The sequence below is a fragment of the Leptopilina heterotoma genome, unplaced genomic scaffold (genome assembly GCF_015476425.1).
Source record: "Leptopilina heterotoma isolate Lh14 unplaced genomic scaffold, ASM1547642v1 Lhet_26, whole genome shotgun sequence".
NCBI classification, from domain to species: domain Eukaryota; kingdom Metazoa; phylum Arthropoda; class Insecta; order Hymenoptera; family Figitidae; genus Leptopilina; species Leptopilina heterotoma.
In genome coordinates, this window is record NW_025110969.1 from 695,258 (window position 1) to 712,578 (window position 17,321).

The 17,321-nt window shown below is 19.2% G+C and overlaps 1 protein-coding gene across 2 annotated transcripts in view; it reads right to left on the bottom strand.

Annotated features, from left to right (window-relative positions):
• The window catches only part of LOC122503301 (protein sickie), a 522,267-nt gene extending 511,274 nt beyond the window's left edge, over positions 1 to 10,993 (bottom strand). Inside the window, exon 1 of one of the 2 annotated variants that reach the window (XM_043613785.1) lies at positions 10,685 to 10,993. In XM_043613785.1, coding sequence (XP_043469720.1) covers positions 10,685 to 10,765 — 81 coding nt within the window. In that variant the 5' untranslated portion in view covers positions 10,766 to 10,993. The remainder of the gene's footprint in view (positions 1 to 10,684) is intronic. The other variant, XM_043613784.1, reaches the window with a different exon arrangement.
• Between the last annotated feature and the right edge of the window lie 6,328 nt (positions 10,994 to 17,321).

Here is a 17,321-nt window from a genome sequence, read left to right on the forward strand (position 1 = left end):
TTTCATAATATTACTTTATTTCTATATTTCTATAGGCACTAACAACACTTCTCGTTCTCGCGCGGTCAACATCTTACACTTTTAAATAAAATTAATAATTAATAATTAATTAATTAATAATTAATTAATTAAAAATAATAGAATGTAAAAATTTTTTTTTCATGAAAATAAAATATGAATAGGAATATAGTTTTAATATTATTATAACTATAATAATCATATATTCTGACACAGGGAATTTTTAAAAAATTTTAATAATTCACATTTTTCTGAAATTAGTTACATTTTATATATAATTATATTTAATTACTTATTGAAAATAATGGAGAATTTTAGTTAAAAGCAGGAAAAAAATTGAATTTAGGAGAAGTTAGAAATAATTGTAGAAATTCGATTAATTTCAAAAGTAATAAAATTCTTAGCAAAATTTCAATTACATTCAAAAATTAAAAAAAAAACACTTGTCCAAATTTCAATTCTCTTTGTAAATAATAAAATTCTTCTCCAAAATTTAATCATTTTCTAAAATTTTAATAAAATTCGTTTTAAAAATTAAATTATTTTCACGAATAATACAATTTTTCAAAAGAATTCAATTATTTCAGAGAATTTTAATAAAATTCTTTGCAAGAATTCCATTTATTTTCACAAATAATACAATTTTTTTTTAATAAAAATCTTCACAATAACTTAATTATTTTCTTAAATAATAAATTTCTTCTCAGGAATTCAATTATTTAAAAAAATTGTTGATAAAATTTTTTGCAAGAAATCAATTATTTTCACGATTAATACAATTTTCTACGGGTATGCAATTATTTAAAAGAATTTTAATAAAATTCTCAAAAATTCAATTATTTTCATAAAAAATAAAATTCCTTTCAGGAATTCAATTATATTCAGAAATAATACAATTTTTCAAAGGAATTCAATTATTTAAATACATTTTATAAAATTCTTTGCAAAATTCAATTATTTTAATAAATAATAAAATTTTTCTCAGAAATTCAATTATTTTTAAAAATTTTAATAAAATTTGTTTAAAAAATTCAAATTATTTACACAAATAATACAATTTTTCAAGAGAATTCAATTATTTAAAAAATTTTAATAATATTTTTGTCAAGAATTCAATTATTTGCACGAATAATACAATTTTTCAAAGGAATTCAATTATTTAAATAGAAATTTATAAAATTCTTCGCATTAATTTAATTATTTTCATAAATAATAAAATTCTTCTGAGCAATTCAATTAGTTAAAAAATTTTAATATGTTTGTCAAGAATTCAATTATTTTCAGGAATAATACAATTTTTCAAGGAAATTCAATTATTTAAAAAGAGAATTCTGTCATTTTAAAGAATTTTAATAAAAATCTTCGAAAGAATTTAATTATTTTCATATGTAATAAAATTTTTTTAACAAATTCAATTATTTTCAAAAATTTTAATAACATTTTTATCAAAAAATCAATTATTTTCTTAAATTATAAAATTTTTCTCACGAATTCAATTAATTTCAAAAATTTTTTTAATTTCATAAAAAAAATTTCAATTATTTTTAAGAATTTTCCTCAATACAATAATATTCAATAAATACCTAGAAAATTGTAATTTTTTTTTTAAATTTTCATCCAAATTCTTGGAAAAAATACAATTATTTTCAAAAATAATAAAGTTCTTCTCAGGAATTCAATTAATTAAAAAAAATTTAATAAAATTATTTAAAAAGAAAAATCACTTAATTTCATAAATAGTAAAATTCTTCTCACAAATTCAATTATTTTCAAAATTTTTTTTAACAATTCTCGTCAAAATAATTCAATTATTATCCTTCTAAAGAAAAAAATTTTTCTCCAAAATCCGCAATTAGTTTCAAAGATCTTTATAAAATTCTTAGCAAAATATTGATCATTTTCATGTGAATAATACAATTTTCCAAGAGATTTCAAGTCATTTAAAAGAATTGTGATTAAAAAAAAAAAAAAAAAAAAAAAAAAAAAAAAAAAAAAAAAAATCTTTGAAAAAAGTGAATTATTTTCCTAAATAATAAAACTTCTTCTCAGGAATTCAAATATTTAAACAAATTTTAATCAAATTATTCAAAAAAATTCACTTATTTTTATTTTAAGAAATAGTAAAATTCTTTTTACAAATTCAATTATTTTCATAAATCATAAAAGAATTCAATTATTTTTACAAATAATACAATTTTTCAAGGAAATTTAATTATTTAATGAAGAATGTTAATAAAAATCTTCACAAAAATTCTATTATTTTCATAAATAATAAAATTCTTCTCACGAATTTAATTATTTTTAAAAAATTTTTTAATTTCATTGAAAAAATTTCGATTATTTTCAAGAATTTTCCTCAATACAATAATTTTCAATAACTACCTAAAAAATTATGATTATTCTTAAAAATTTTTTTTAAATTTGTCAAAAGAATTCAATTATTTAAAAATTTTGTTGATAATATTCTTTTTGATAATTCAATTTTGAAAATTATTCAATTATTGAGTAAACTATTTATTTTTGTATTTAAAAAATTTCAATTCTCCTAGCATTTTCTAATAAAAATTGATTTAAAATTAAGTTTTATTTAAAATTTTTGATAACAATTGAATATTAAAAGCATTTTAGTGTGAATTTTTAGAAATAATTGAATCTTTTGAAAATCTTAATTCGTATGGAAAAATAATAATAATTAAATATTTTGTTAAAAAAGAAGTTATTGATATTTTCGAATAATTCTACAATTAACGAAATTCGTAAATAAGTGTAACAAAACATTTTTTGGAGTAATCTTTCCTTTATTTTCTAAAAAAATAATCTTAAAAAGTAATCCTTTATTTTCTAAAAATTTTCAATTTCATTTTCAATTAAGATTTGTAATTGACAAATATAATTTATAAACATTTTTTTCCTTTATTTTTAAAAATTTTGAATTTTATTAAAACAATTGAAATTAAGAAATAGAATTGATGTAAATTATTTCCTTATGAAAATTGAGAATTTTTTACAAAAATATTAAGAAACGGAAAGTATCTACTCTCTAAATCTGAATATGTGAAATTTCACTTATTGTACGTTATAAGTCGTCCTCTCGATCAATAAGTGCATATACACTTATAAATAAGTGAATTTTTCACTTATTCTGAGTGAAATTTCACTTATTATAAGTGTATATGCACTTATTGATCGAGAAGACGACTTATAACGTACAAATAAGTGAATTTTCACATATTCAGATTTAGAGAGTAATGTTTTTCTTCCCAAAAGAAAAAAATGAGTTTGTAAACAATATTGTTATTGAGAAATAAAAATTATGCATAAAATGGGTATATTTTTTATTAGTTAATTATAATTTTTTTTAAGTTTTCTATAGAAAAAATTATAATTTCAATTTTTTTTTTTTTTTTTTTTTTTTTTTTTTTTTTTATAATTTTAATTTGAAATTATAATTTCAAATATTATATAAATCATATTTTTTATTATAAATCCTGAAAAAATAACTGCTTTTTTCGATTTGACAAACAATATTTAAAAAAAACAAAAGCATTCATAAAAATTGACTTCAAATTGTGGACAGACAGAAAAATAAAAGAATGAAAGAAAATACGAAGATTATTATAGTTAATTTCTCTATTTCACTATTTCTACGTTTTTCATTATTTCTCGATTTTTATATTTCAATATTTACATAATGAATTTTTTTTTTCGTAAAGAAAAAGGTAATTTTCTTGATTAGTGGCTACTATGCTGGAAAGTATTGAAAAACAACTGTAAACTTATCGATCGACCTTAAAATACGATCTTCTGCATATTAAGCAGTGGAATATAGGATTGTGCAAAGGAGAAAATGCTGAGGTCATAATGAAAGAGAAGAATCCGCTGAAGATTCTTTTGACGAGTCCATTGACGTTCTCGTATTTCATATTATATACTCTTTTATCAAGACATGCAATTTCATTCTGTAAGACAATAATTAGATTTCTTTTTAGTTCTTTAAGACATTTGAAGCGTCGACTGATTATTTTTCTGAGATAAAATAATTTATGACCCCGAAAAAGACAAATTATTTAATCATTACTTTCCTTTCATGTAGGTATGTAGAGAAAATATGAAGTCTCTTCTTCTTTTTCTTCGAAATTAAAAAAGGAATTTGGATTTTATATTTATATTATTTAAAAGTTTTATAAACAATTTTATAAACTAATCAAAAATTGACAACAAAATTGAAGTTGAAAAATAGTGAGGCTTGGTTTTTTGACTAAAAAAAACAAAATAAAAAGTGTAATAATATAATAATAATTTTTATTTTCCGAATTTTGTATTAAAGTAACAAGCAACAATTTTTTACCAATAAAGGTTTATTCCCTCTACAGAAGAAAAGAACGATTTTTTTACTTGAAGTTATTGTTAACAAATTTTATTATTTATGAAAAAAATTAAATTATTGCAAAGAAATTTACAAAAAAAATTTGTAAATATTTGAATTCCTGTGAAATTATTATTATTTATAAAACTATAATAACTAATTTTGTGAGTGGAATTTAATTAAAGTTTAAATAATGGAACTCTTTCGGAAAATTGTATTAAAATAGTAGACATTAAAAAATCATTGATTTGAGGAACATTTTTGAAAATACTTAAAATTTTGCAAAGAATTTCATTAAAATTTTCGAAAATAATTAAATTTCGGAGAAGAATTTTATTATTTATGAAAAAAATTTAATTTTTGTAACGAATTTTATTAAAAATTTTAAATATATAATTAAATTCCTGAGAACAATTTTCCTATTTATGAAAATAATTAAATTCTTGTAATGAATTTGATTAATTTTTTAAAAAATAATTGAATTCTCTTAAAAAATTGTATTATTTATGAAAATAATTCAATTTTTGGAGAAATTTATTAAAATTCTTTTAAATAATTGCTTACCCTTGAAAAATTGTATTATTCGTGAAAATAATTGAATTTTTAAAACAAATTAATTTATTAAAATTTTTCAAATAATTGAATTGCTGAGAAGAATTTTATTATTTAAGAAAATAATTGAATTATTGCGGAGAATTTTATTACAATTTTTTTTAATAATTGAATTCCCTTCAAAAATTGTATTATTTGTGAAAATAATTGAATTCCTGAAAAGAATTTTATAATTCATGAAAATAATTGAATTTTTGCGAAGAATTTTATTAAATTTTTTTTAAATAATTGAATTCCTTTGAAAAATTGTATTATTCATGAAAATAATTGAAATCTTGACAAAAATATTATTAAAATTTTTTAAATAATTGAATTTCTGAGAAGAAATTTATTAAATTTTTTTTTAAATAATTGAATTCCTTTGAAAAATTTTATTATTCGTGAAAATAATTGAATGCCAGAGAAAAATATTATTAAAATTTATTAAATAATTGAATTCTCTTGAAAAATTGTATTATTCGTGAAAATAATTAAATTTCTAAAACGAATTTTATTAAAATTTTTAAAAATAATTGAATTTTTGAGAAAAATTTTATTATTTATGAAAATAATTAAATTTTTGCGTTGAATTTTATAAAAAAAATTTTATACAATTGAATTCTTTTGGACAATTTTATTAAAATTTTTGGAAATAATTGAATTTTGGAGTGTAATTTTATTATTTGCAAAACTGATTGAAAGGATGAGAATTTTTAAAAAATTTTGTACATAATTGAAATTTTGCGAAGAATTGTATAAATAATTGAATTTCCGCAATTAATTTGTAACTTTTTCAAAATTCAATTTTTTCCTTTTGCTTATAATTTTAACTAAAATTCTTATAATATTAATTAATTTAATTTAGAATTTAGAATTTATTCGTGAAATTAAAGTTTCAAAAAAATTTATTTTTATTTCTGAAAAATTTATTTTTTTCAAAATATTTCAATTATTCTATTGTTTTAGATAATTGAACTATAAATAAAAGTAATTGAAAATGTTTGAAATAATTGAAATTTTCTGAAATTCTATTAAAAATAATGAATTGAATCTTTTTGAATTTTTTTTTTTTATTTAAAGAAATCAGGAAAAATGTCAAAATTCTGTTTGGAAATAATCAAAAAGTCAGAAATAGGCAAAAGGAAGTTTTTATGGCAGCACAGATTAAACAATTAAATGTAAATTTTAAGTATATAATATAACAGTTGAAAAAAAAGAATGGAAACTATTTTTGAAGAAATAATTGTTAATCATAAACTGATTCTTAAAAAAATAATAAAATTTATTAATTCAAAAAAGTTATGAAACATTACAGATATAAATAAATATTATAAGTAAATATAAATATTGTAAATGTAAAAATATGATTTACAATTAAGTAATTTATGGTAATTTATAGAGTAAAAAATAATTAATAAAAAATTAATAAATAATAATAATTAATAAATAATATTAATAAATAATACAAACAAATCGAAAATAAATTTCTTGAAACTTTACACGCGTATTTTTTATTTCTCCAAACGTTGGCTTGTATTCCTGCTAATGCAATACAAACAGAGAAAATTCATCTCAAAAATAAAGTCGATGCACTTCACTTGAGAATGAGAAGGAGTTAAAGAACCTTTCAAAAACGATCAGACAGGAAGCAATATGTCCGACCACTTTTCTAAATATCACCTTCAAAGACCTCTTTCCGGTTTTCGATTGAAAGTAATTAAAATTTATTTTAAACTCTCCTGCTGCTTCCAAAAATTCATTCCTATCGAGACCATTTGCTCGACTTCCATCAAAATTTATTTATTATCACACTCTGTCAATAAAAAATTTTTATTTTTCATTTTTTACAACTTCCTAATATATTGAAAATTTATTTTCAATATAAAAAAAAATTTTAATTTTCTCCCCTAGGAAATACAAAAAATAAAGAAATGATTTACGAGCAATAATAGAAAGTCTCTTATAGAAAGATCACAGAAAAGAATATTTTTATTTTCCAATAGAAATATTTCTCTCCTTCAGTTCTTTATGATTTTTGATTTTTTTAAATTTGAAATTTATATTTTCACTTTAACTAATTTTATAGATATTTTAACTTTTTAACATATTAACAACATTTGTCATTTAAATTAATGATCTTGCGAATGACAGCAAAAAATAATAATAGAATATTAATAATAATAATAAGTATAAAAATCCATATTTTGTAAAATTTATTTTTAATTAAAGAAATAAATGAAAATTATTTTATTATATTTATTTCCATTACATTTATAATAATTTATAATTAATAACAGATTTTTGTAAATAAATAAATAAATTTGTGACGAATTTTCAAATAAAAATGATTATCCAGTAATTCCTGAAGATTATTATTTATTAGGATATTTAATTATTTTTTTAAAAGTAAATAAAAAATCATTTATAAAATAAAACACTGAATAGATATTAATAATAAATAAATAATAAAAAAATGAATAAATAATAATAAATAAAATAAATAGGTACATAGGTAATAAAAAGTAATAAAAAATAAAAGAAGTTGGAAGTAAACGAAGAAGAAAAATTATTTTCGAGAAATAATATTGTTTGTAATTGTTTTTAGAAAAGAAAATGAGATTAATTAGGAGGAAAGTAGTGACGACAACGACGACACCGACGACGACCTAAAATTATGAAGGAAGTCAGTTTGCTTCCTCTTTTTGTCTCTTTCAAAAATAGCCCCTACTCTTGATCCCCTTTAAATGTGTCTGTGTAAATATGGGAGTATTAAGTCTATAGTTGAAAATAGAATGACAAACTTCATTTAAATTTCTATAGTTTTTTATTTACCTTCTACAATAGGTTAATTTACTGTCATTTCTATTATTTTTTATAGCGTAAAGCAGAAATATGCCAATATAGTTTAAATTTATAATTTATATATTCATTTTTATTTCTCAATAACAATATTGTTCACAAAGTCACAAAAAAAACATTACATATTCCCGTTTCTCATTATTTTTGTAGAAAATTCCCAATTTTTATAAAGAAATAATTTCTATTTATTCTTAATTATAATTGTTTTAATAAAATTCAAAGTTTTTTAAAAATAAAGAAAAAAAGTGTTTATAAACTATATTTGTCAATTAGAATATTTAATTGAAAATGAAACTGAAAATTTTTGAATTTTTAGAAAATAAAGGAAAAAATACTCAAAAAATTGTTTTGTTACATTTATTTACGAATTTCTTTAATATTGTAAAATTATTCGAAAACATCAATAACTTCTTTTTTAAATAAATATTTTATTATTATTATTTTTTTTCAATAGGAATTAAGATTTTCAAAAATTTTTAATTCAAACCTTTTTGAAATTAAACAAATTATAAAAAAATGGTTATAAAACATGAAAAATCGATCGATCATATTTTTATGTTTTATAATAATAATTAAATACGACCGAGTGATATAAAATCATTATTTTATAGGTATTATAAGAATATTGTTACTAAAACTTTTTAAAAAATTATTTTCATCATTTCAATTCAATTATTATTTTCTAGAATTTTTAACTGAAATTCTTTTCTAAATAAAGTGTTTTTAATAATTTTTGAAAAAGTTCTTTGACAATTTTCAAATTCAAATAATTTTTCAAAAATTCAATTAAAACTTTTTCAACAAAATTAATTCTAGAGAATTGTCAGTTAAATATATGAAAAATTCCAATTTCCAAATATTTTAACATGAAACTTTTTCAAAATTCAATTATTTCTAAAATTGCACGCTACAATGATTTTAATATTCAATTACTATCTAAAATTTTAACTAAAATTAATTTTTTAATCAGTTTTTATTAGAAAATTCTTCGAGAATTCAATTATTTAAATTCAAAAGTAAATAAATTATGGAATAATTGAATGGTTCTTAAAATTTAAATCTTATAAAGAATTTTATCAGCAAATTTTGAACTAATTGAATTCTTTTGACGAATTTTAAAAAATAATTTCATATTTCCAGGAATTCTATTAAAATTTTATTATAAAGAATTGAAATTTTGCGATAAATTTAAATTATTTATGAAAATAATTGAATTCCTGAAAAAAAATTTTATTTATGAAAATAATTGAATACCTGTAAATAATTTTATTATTTAAGAAAATAGTTGTATAGTGCAAAGAAATTCATAAAAAAAATTTTAATAATTGAATTTCTGTGAAATTTTTATTATTTTTGAAAATTATTGAATTTTTAAGAATTTTTTCAAAAAAATTTTTTTATGAAAGTAATTGAATTTTTAATAACAATTTTATTAAAATTCTTTTAAATAATTGAATTCATGAGAAGAATTTTATTATTCATATGTGAAGAATAGAATTTTTGCGAAGAATTTTATTAAAACTTTTTTAATTAATTGAATTCTTAAGAAAGAATGTTATTATTTATGAACATAATTGAATTTTTACGATGATTTCTACTAAAATTCTTTAAAATAATAGAATTTTCTTGAAAAATTGTATTATTTTTTTTTAAAATAATTGAATTTTTGAAACGAGTTTTATTAAAATTTTTGAAAATAATTAAATTCTTGCAATAAATTTTACTAATTTACAAAAAATTGAATTTATGTAAAGAATGTTAGTAAAATTCTTTTAAAAAATTGAATTTCCTTGAAAAATTGTATTATTTGTGAAAATAATTAAATTCGTGAGAAGACTTTTATAATTTATGAGAATAATTAAATTTTCGTTAAGAATTTTATTAAATTTATTTTAAATAATGGAATTACTTTGACAAATTTTATTAAAATAATTGAATTGAATTGAATTCCTGAGAAGAATTTTATTATTTATGAAAATAATTGAACTTTTGCAAAGATTTTTATTAAAATTCTTTTAAATAATTTATTTCCCTTGAAAAATTGTATTATTTGTGATTCGTTTAAATAATTGAATTGCCTTGGAAAATTGTATTACTCGTGAAAATAATTGAAATTTTGCCAAGAAATTTATTAAAATTTTTGGTAAAATAATTGAATTTCGGAAAAGAATTTTATTATTTATAAAGATAATTGGTATTTTGACGAGAATAAAAAAAAATGTTGAACATATATAATTGAATTTTGTGAGAAGAATTATTTTATTGCTATTCAAAATATAATTGAATTTCTGTAATCATTTTTTGTAATTTTTCTAATATTGAAAAATTTAACTAATTTTGGAAGAGTTGGAATTATTAAAATTTATCAAAAATCTAAGTTGTTTAAAATTTCTAATTAAATTATAAAAGAAGTTAAATCTAAGAAAAAAAAGAAAAAAGAAAAAAAAGAAAAAAAAGAAAAATAAGAAAAATAAGTAAGAAATAGAAAAAACTGAAGTTTTGTATTAGAATTCATGGTAATTTCATATTTTATGAGGCAAACAAAAAAACACCAAAATTTATAATTTTCTTATGAATTCCAGAAATTAAATTTTTAATAATTAATTAATATTAATAGTAATAATTAATTAATATTATTAGTAATAATTAATTAATATCAATAGTAATAATTAATTAATATTAATATTACTATTAATTAATTTATTTATTTATTTAAAGAAATATATGAAACAATTGAATCAGTAAATCTCACTAACTGAATAATAATAAAAACCTGAATTTTTCTGCGAAAAAAAATTATTTCCACTTTAGAGCAAAAGTACCGAAAATTTGATGCAAATTTTCCAATACCTGAATAATATTACGAGTCGAATCTGTCTTCATATCATCGCAAGAGCCTCTGATTGATCTTGGAGCCTTGATGCAGGCCATGGTTGCGACTCGAACTGTCCACGTGGATCAGTGAAACAATCTAAATTCAACACAAACTTCATCCGAGGAAACAATTCCACCCGTCACTGTTGCCAATTTTTTTTTCTTCTTTCTTTTTTTCTCTCTTTCTCTTTTTGTCAGTTTTACCAAATATTTTCACGTCACTGTATTTTATGGTAAATAATAACAAAATTTACCATTATTTTTTTATTTATTTCTTTTATTTATTTCTTTTTTTTTATAATAATGTATTTTATGGTAAAATAAAAACAAAATTGACACTTTTTTTTATTCATATAGTCAGCACTTCTTTATTTTTAATAAAGAAACTGCGATTAAGAAAACTTTTTTAAAAAAAAAATGTCGTTTTAAAAAATGAAAATTCGCTCATCACTTGATCACGACTTGCCTATAGATAACATATAGACAAGGGATGCAAGATTTTTATCACAACCACAATATAAGTCTCGCGTGCCACACGAAGTCTCCTTTCACTTGTAAAAATATTTGTCAATAAATTTTAATCTTCCGACACTTCTTGTTCTTGATCCGTTCGCTATATTTGTTCCCATTAAAATTAGTCATTGTTCTCTTAGTCTTTTTTCCTCCTTAATTTATTTTTAGTCACTCTTTTTATGTTTGAATTTATTTATTATTTTTGTTTTCTTGTTTCTTTCCTAAAAAATATAATTTATGTTATTTAAATTTATTTCACTATCACTCATTATTTATATTTATTATTTTTTCACTTCTTTTATTTTTTCATTTACTATTTTATATAAATAATATTATACACTTTTATTTATAAATAAATATTATTATAAATATTATTATATAAATATTTATTCGCCTGTCTTTTAAAAATAAAAATTTTTAAAATTAAAAAATGTTTTAAAACATTAAATTATTATTAATAATTTTGTATAAATTATTATTATTTATTGCACATTAATAAATATAAGTTTTTTTTATGTATTCATGAAACGAATGATATTTAAATTTGATTTTTACTTTATTTTCTATTTTCTAAAGAAACGAATGTTTTCCTCTTTTCTTTCCAAAAAGGAATATTCGATTCACAATGGAATAAATTTTTATTCCTTATTTTTGTATTTTTAAATTTTTTTCTCAAAATTTTTTCTAAAAAAAAAACTACGTCTACGTTTTCATAAATATTTCGTTTCGGTAAATATATAAAAATTCTATATGCGAGTCAAAATTTAGTTTACTACAAATGCAATTCAATATTTCAATATAGAAGTAGAATTAAATTTACAGATTGCGACTCTCAATTTTGAAACGAATGCCATCACAACTGATGTCGATATCAAAGTATTTAATCTTCAATCCTTTTTGTCTCTTGAAAATAAATTATTATTTGTCGAGAACAAGATTTATAGAATTGATTCGAGGACAAGTGGGTCAACCGGTAGAAAATCAACTCCTAATATAAAAATTTAATTTCCAACAAGTAATTACAATAATAATAATCATCATAATTAATCTTCTGTTTGTTCTTTCAATCACTTTATGCAAAATCGATTTTAAAAAATTTATGCCTCAAAAGTTTTGAACTTTCCAATTTCGAATTTTCAAAAAGAATTTTTTTCCAAATTCAAATTTTACTATAAATAATGTGATACTTATTAACAAAATAAAATACAGTTTCAAATTGTTTAATATACTTTTTCGATTTTTTTTATTTTTATTTACATATTTATTTTTTTTATTTTTATAGTAATTTTTCAGAATAAAAATATTGAAAAAAATATTTTGTTCATTTGAACGTTTTCTGAAGTTTTGATAAATGAAAAATTAAAAATTTTGGAACTGAAGCTTAATTAAGTAATTAAATTAAAATTATTAAAAATAAACTTTTAAATACATTAAAATTAAAAAAAAAAAAAAAACGAAATTAAACATTTTGAAAATTTCTTTATTATTTTTAAATAAGTGAATACCGAGGTGAATACAATATTATTATAATAAAATTGTAGTTAAAAAAACAAATAAAGTTCGTTCATTAAATTTCAACGTTCAAAACTTTAGCGAAATTATTTGTTAATTAATATGGATATTATTTTTTAAATAAAAAAAATTATTTGATTATTAAAGACGATTGAGGGACAAATTCATTATTCTTACTAAAATTATTGTAAATTGGAGTTATTTATTAATTTACTTTTTACTTATTTGTTTAATAAAATAAAAAAATATTGTAAACAATAATATTTTTTTTGAGTTTTTTTTTTATTTGAGTTATTTATTAATTTACTTTTTTATTTATTTGTTAAATAAAATTTAAAATCGTTGTAAACAATAATAATTATATTATTATTATTAAAAAATAATAAGTTAATAATAAAATTTTATTATTGTTATTAAAATTATAATTATTAATATGCTGATTAATAGTTGTATTAAAAAGCCATTGATTATTAAAAATGATCGAGTGATAAAGTAAATATTTTCATCAAAATTATTAAAAAATTTATTTATTTACCTAATAATTTATTTTTTTATTTATTTTTTAAATAATTTTTAAAAAATATTGTAAACAATAATTATATTAATATTATATTAATAAATTAATAATGATTTATTAATAATAATATTCAATATTATTAATATTAACTTATTAATATTATTATAATAATTATTGATTATTATTATTATTATATATTAATGAATTATTATTATTAATATTAAATCAATTGAATCCAAATATAAATCTCAAATTCTTGAGGAAAAAATTATCTCCCGTTAAAGAATTAAATAAATAAAATTAAAATTCTAGTTAAAAATTAATGGGCATATTAATTTTTAAACAATTTTAAAAAAATGTTATTAAAAAAATGTTATTTTTTACCACTTTTTTAGTAATGAAATATTTACAATAAATTAATTTCGTGTTAGTAAAAAATTCTTGTCCTCGAAGTGAAATAATTTGAAATGATAAAAAACAATATTTAATATTTAAATGAAGACACAAATTAATTTTATTGATGGACATAAAATGAAATTAATTTCTTTGAATGTCAACTGCAATTTCATTCACCCTTAAAAGATCTCACGACACAAGATAGTTGAATGATCGAGTTTGTTCAATCATTCAATTATTCCAATATATTAACAATCACTCTCTCTCTCACTCTCACTCTCTCTCTCGTCACTATGTGAAGATGATCGAGGGTTCGAGATGGGAATTTTGATATTGTTCTCGCGACACTTGTTCGTGATTGAGACGTTGATTTGTGTTTGGGATCATATAAGTAGTGAGAGAAACACAACATTGACACGCGACGATGCGTTTCACGATTCAGCTGTATTTTTACACTGAATAATATGTTGTGAGGCGTCTCGACGACTCGACGCACCGGACGTAACTGAATCCGCGGTTCTTGTCTTCCTACGAATAGGTACTTTCCAACGCATGATGTACGTGACTATCGTTCTATCTCTCATTTACGCGACACATTTATAATGCTCTCTTATTCTCGTGGTGCATAAGAAGAAAGAGAGGAGTTACTGAAAATTACGACAAATAATCTTTCTCTCACTCTCTCTCTTTCTCTCTTTCTAAATTCAAAATTAGAGCAAAGTGTAATATTATCATTCTTGTTTTCTATTATTTTTTTTCTTCGATTTTTCATTTTTCAAAATAAATAAATTTAGGTGTTTATGAGTTTTATAACTCATCTAAAAACTTATAAGATTATGAGTTTCATAACTCGTAGATAACTTAAAGTTTCATAATATATATAAAACTTATGAGTTTCATAACTCATAAATAACATATGAGTTTGTAAGTTTTTCAAATCATAGATTACTTATGAGTTCATAAGTCTTATAACTCATAGGTAACTTATGAGATTATGAGTTTCATAACTCATGAATTTCATAATTCTTATATAACTTATGAAGTTCATAACTCATAAATAACATGAGTTTATAAGTATTATAAATCCTAGATTACTTATAAGTTTATAAGTTTCATAACTCATAGATAACTCACGAGTTTTATAACTCATAGATAAGTCACGAGTTTTATAACTCATAGATAACTCATGAGTTTTATAACTCTTATACAACTCATGCGTTTCATAACTCTTATATAACTTATGAGTTTCATAACTCATAAATAATATGAGTTTATAAGTTATATAAATCCTAGATTACTTATGAGTTTATAAGTTCCATAACTCACAGATAACTTATGAGTTTCATAACTCATAAATAACATATGCGTTTATAAGTTTTATACATCATAGATTACTTATGAGTTTATAGGTTTTATAACTCATAGGTAACTTATGAGTTTAAGCTTCTATAACTCATAGACAACTAATAAGTTTACGAATTACACACTATTTATCCGTTATATGAGATAATAAATATTTATGAGTTATGAACATTTCTATGAATTCATCAGTTTCATAAGATTTAGAAATTATATGAGTAATTTTATGAGTTTATATTTATAACTGTAAAAAATGATAAATTGGAACTGATTTAATTTCAGGAGTAAATTTTTTTGAATTTATGAGGTTCTATGAGTTAATGAGCTTTTAGAATTAAATATAAACGAGATGTTATGAGTTCTTAATTTTATTACTTTATCAAATTTTAAGAGAATATGAAAATTTATAAATATACTCAATTTCATGAGTTTATTAAATTTTATGAGTTTCGAGTATTTAGAAGTTACCAGTGTTTTCTGAGAGTTCATTTTCTGAGAGTTTAATAGATTTTATAAATTACTGATATTTTTATTAGTGAGATTTAAGAGTCTTTAATTTTATAAATAAATAAAATTTCAAGAGTTTATGACATTTTATGAGTTATGAGTATTTATGAGTTTACAGTATTTCTAAGAGCTTATTAGTTGTTTGATTCATGAACAATATGATATAAGATTTATAAGTTATATGAGTAATTTTATGCATTTATGAGGTTCTATCAGTGAATGAGTTTTTACTATGTTATATGAAATAGATTTGTTTTAAAAAACTCATAAAACTCCTTCTTTAATGACTTTTTAATTTCAAAAGTTTATTATTCGAGAACTTATGACATTATTAAAATATATCAAAGTTTATGAGTTATTTTATGAAATTTCATAAGTTACAAGTTTTTATGAGTTATTAGTATTTCTAAGAGTGAGTTTTTAATTTTCAAAATCTATTTTTTAAAAACGTATAAAAATTTTTAGATATATAAAATTTTATGAGTTATTTTATATGTAATTTCATGAGTTAGAAGTTTTTATGAGTTATTAGTATTTCTGTAAGTTTCTCAGCTATTTGATTCATGAATAGTATGATATTTAAGATTCATAAGTTATGTTAGTAATTTTATAAATTAATAAGTTTTCTATGAGTTTTCAAAGTTATAGAGAAAAACCATTTTTTAAAAACTCATAAAATCTCTTCTTTAGTGAGTTTTCAATTTCCAAAGTTTATCTTTCGAGAACTTATAAAAATGTTAAATGTACTAAATTTTATGAGTCATTTCATGAAATTTTATGAGTTATAAGTTTTTATGAGTTACTGATATTTTTATGAGTTTTTCACGTATTTGAGATTAAGTAGTTGTAAAAATTAATTATTAATTAGTTTATAAGACTTTGTGAGTTACTAATTATATTTGTAGGAGTTTAAGAGTTACTGAGTATGAGTAACACACATAAATTCATAAAAAATTAAATACTATTATAATAGTAAATAAATATAAAAATTCAAAAGTATAGAAATAATCAAAAAAATAATAAATTTCTATGAGTTTATCAATAATATGAAATTTATTAGTTGTATGAGGCATCAATTTTTACTTCATGATTAATTATTCTAATTTACTTAACATCTATTTCATGATGTTTATATAAAAATTTATGAGTTACATAACTTTAAAGAATGATATGAAAAATTTTAAATATTTAATAGTTGTTATGGGTCATAAATTTACAAAATCTCTATGTTACTCGTTGCAGAATAATGTGTTCATGAGTTTCATGGAGAACTCTTAAAGTTTTTATGAGTTTTTTAGTATTTGGAAATTCGGATATAATAAGATTTTATAACTTTTAACGTTATTAATTAGTTTATGAGTTTAAAATTTAGAATTTATTATTTGACAAAGTATTTCCCATTTCTTCGTATTTTGAAACTCATAAAGTAAAATTAAGTATTTATACTAGTTAATTTTACTTTATGAGTTACGGAGTATTGCAAAGTATTTCTTACTTCTTCGTATTTTGAAACTCATAAATCTGTCGTAACTCATAAAATAAAATTAAGTCAATATACTAAATTATTTTACCTCTTTCGTATTTTAAAACTCATAAATCTTTCGTAACTCATAATGTAAAATTAAGTATATATACTAGTAAATATACCAATTAATTTTATTTTATGAGTTACTAAAGATTTATGAGTTTAAAAATACGAATAAGTAGGAAATACTTTGTAATACTCGGTAACTCATAAAGTAAAATTAACTAGCACATATACTTAATTTTAATTTATGAGTTACGATTTATGAGTTTCATAGATCTCTA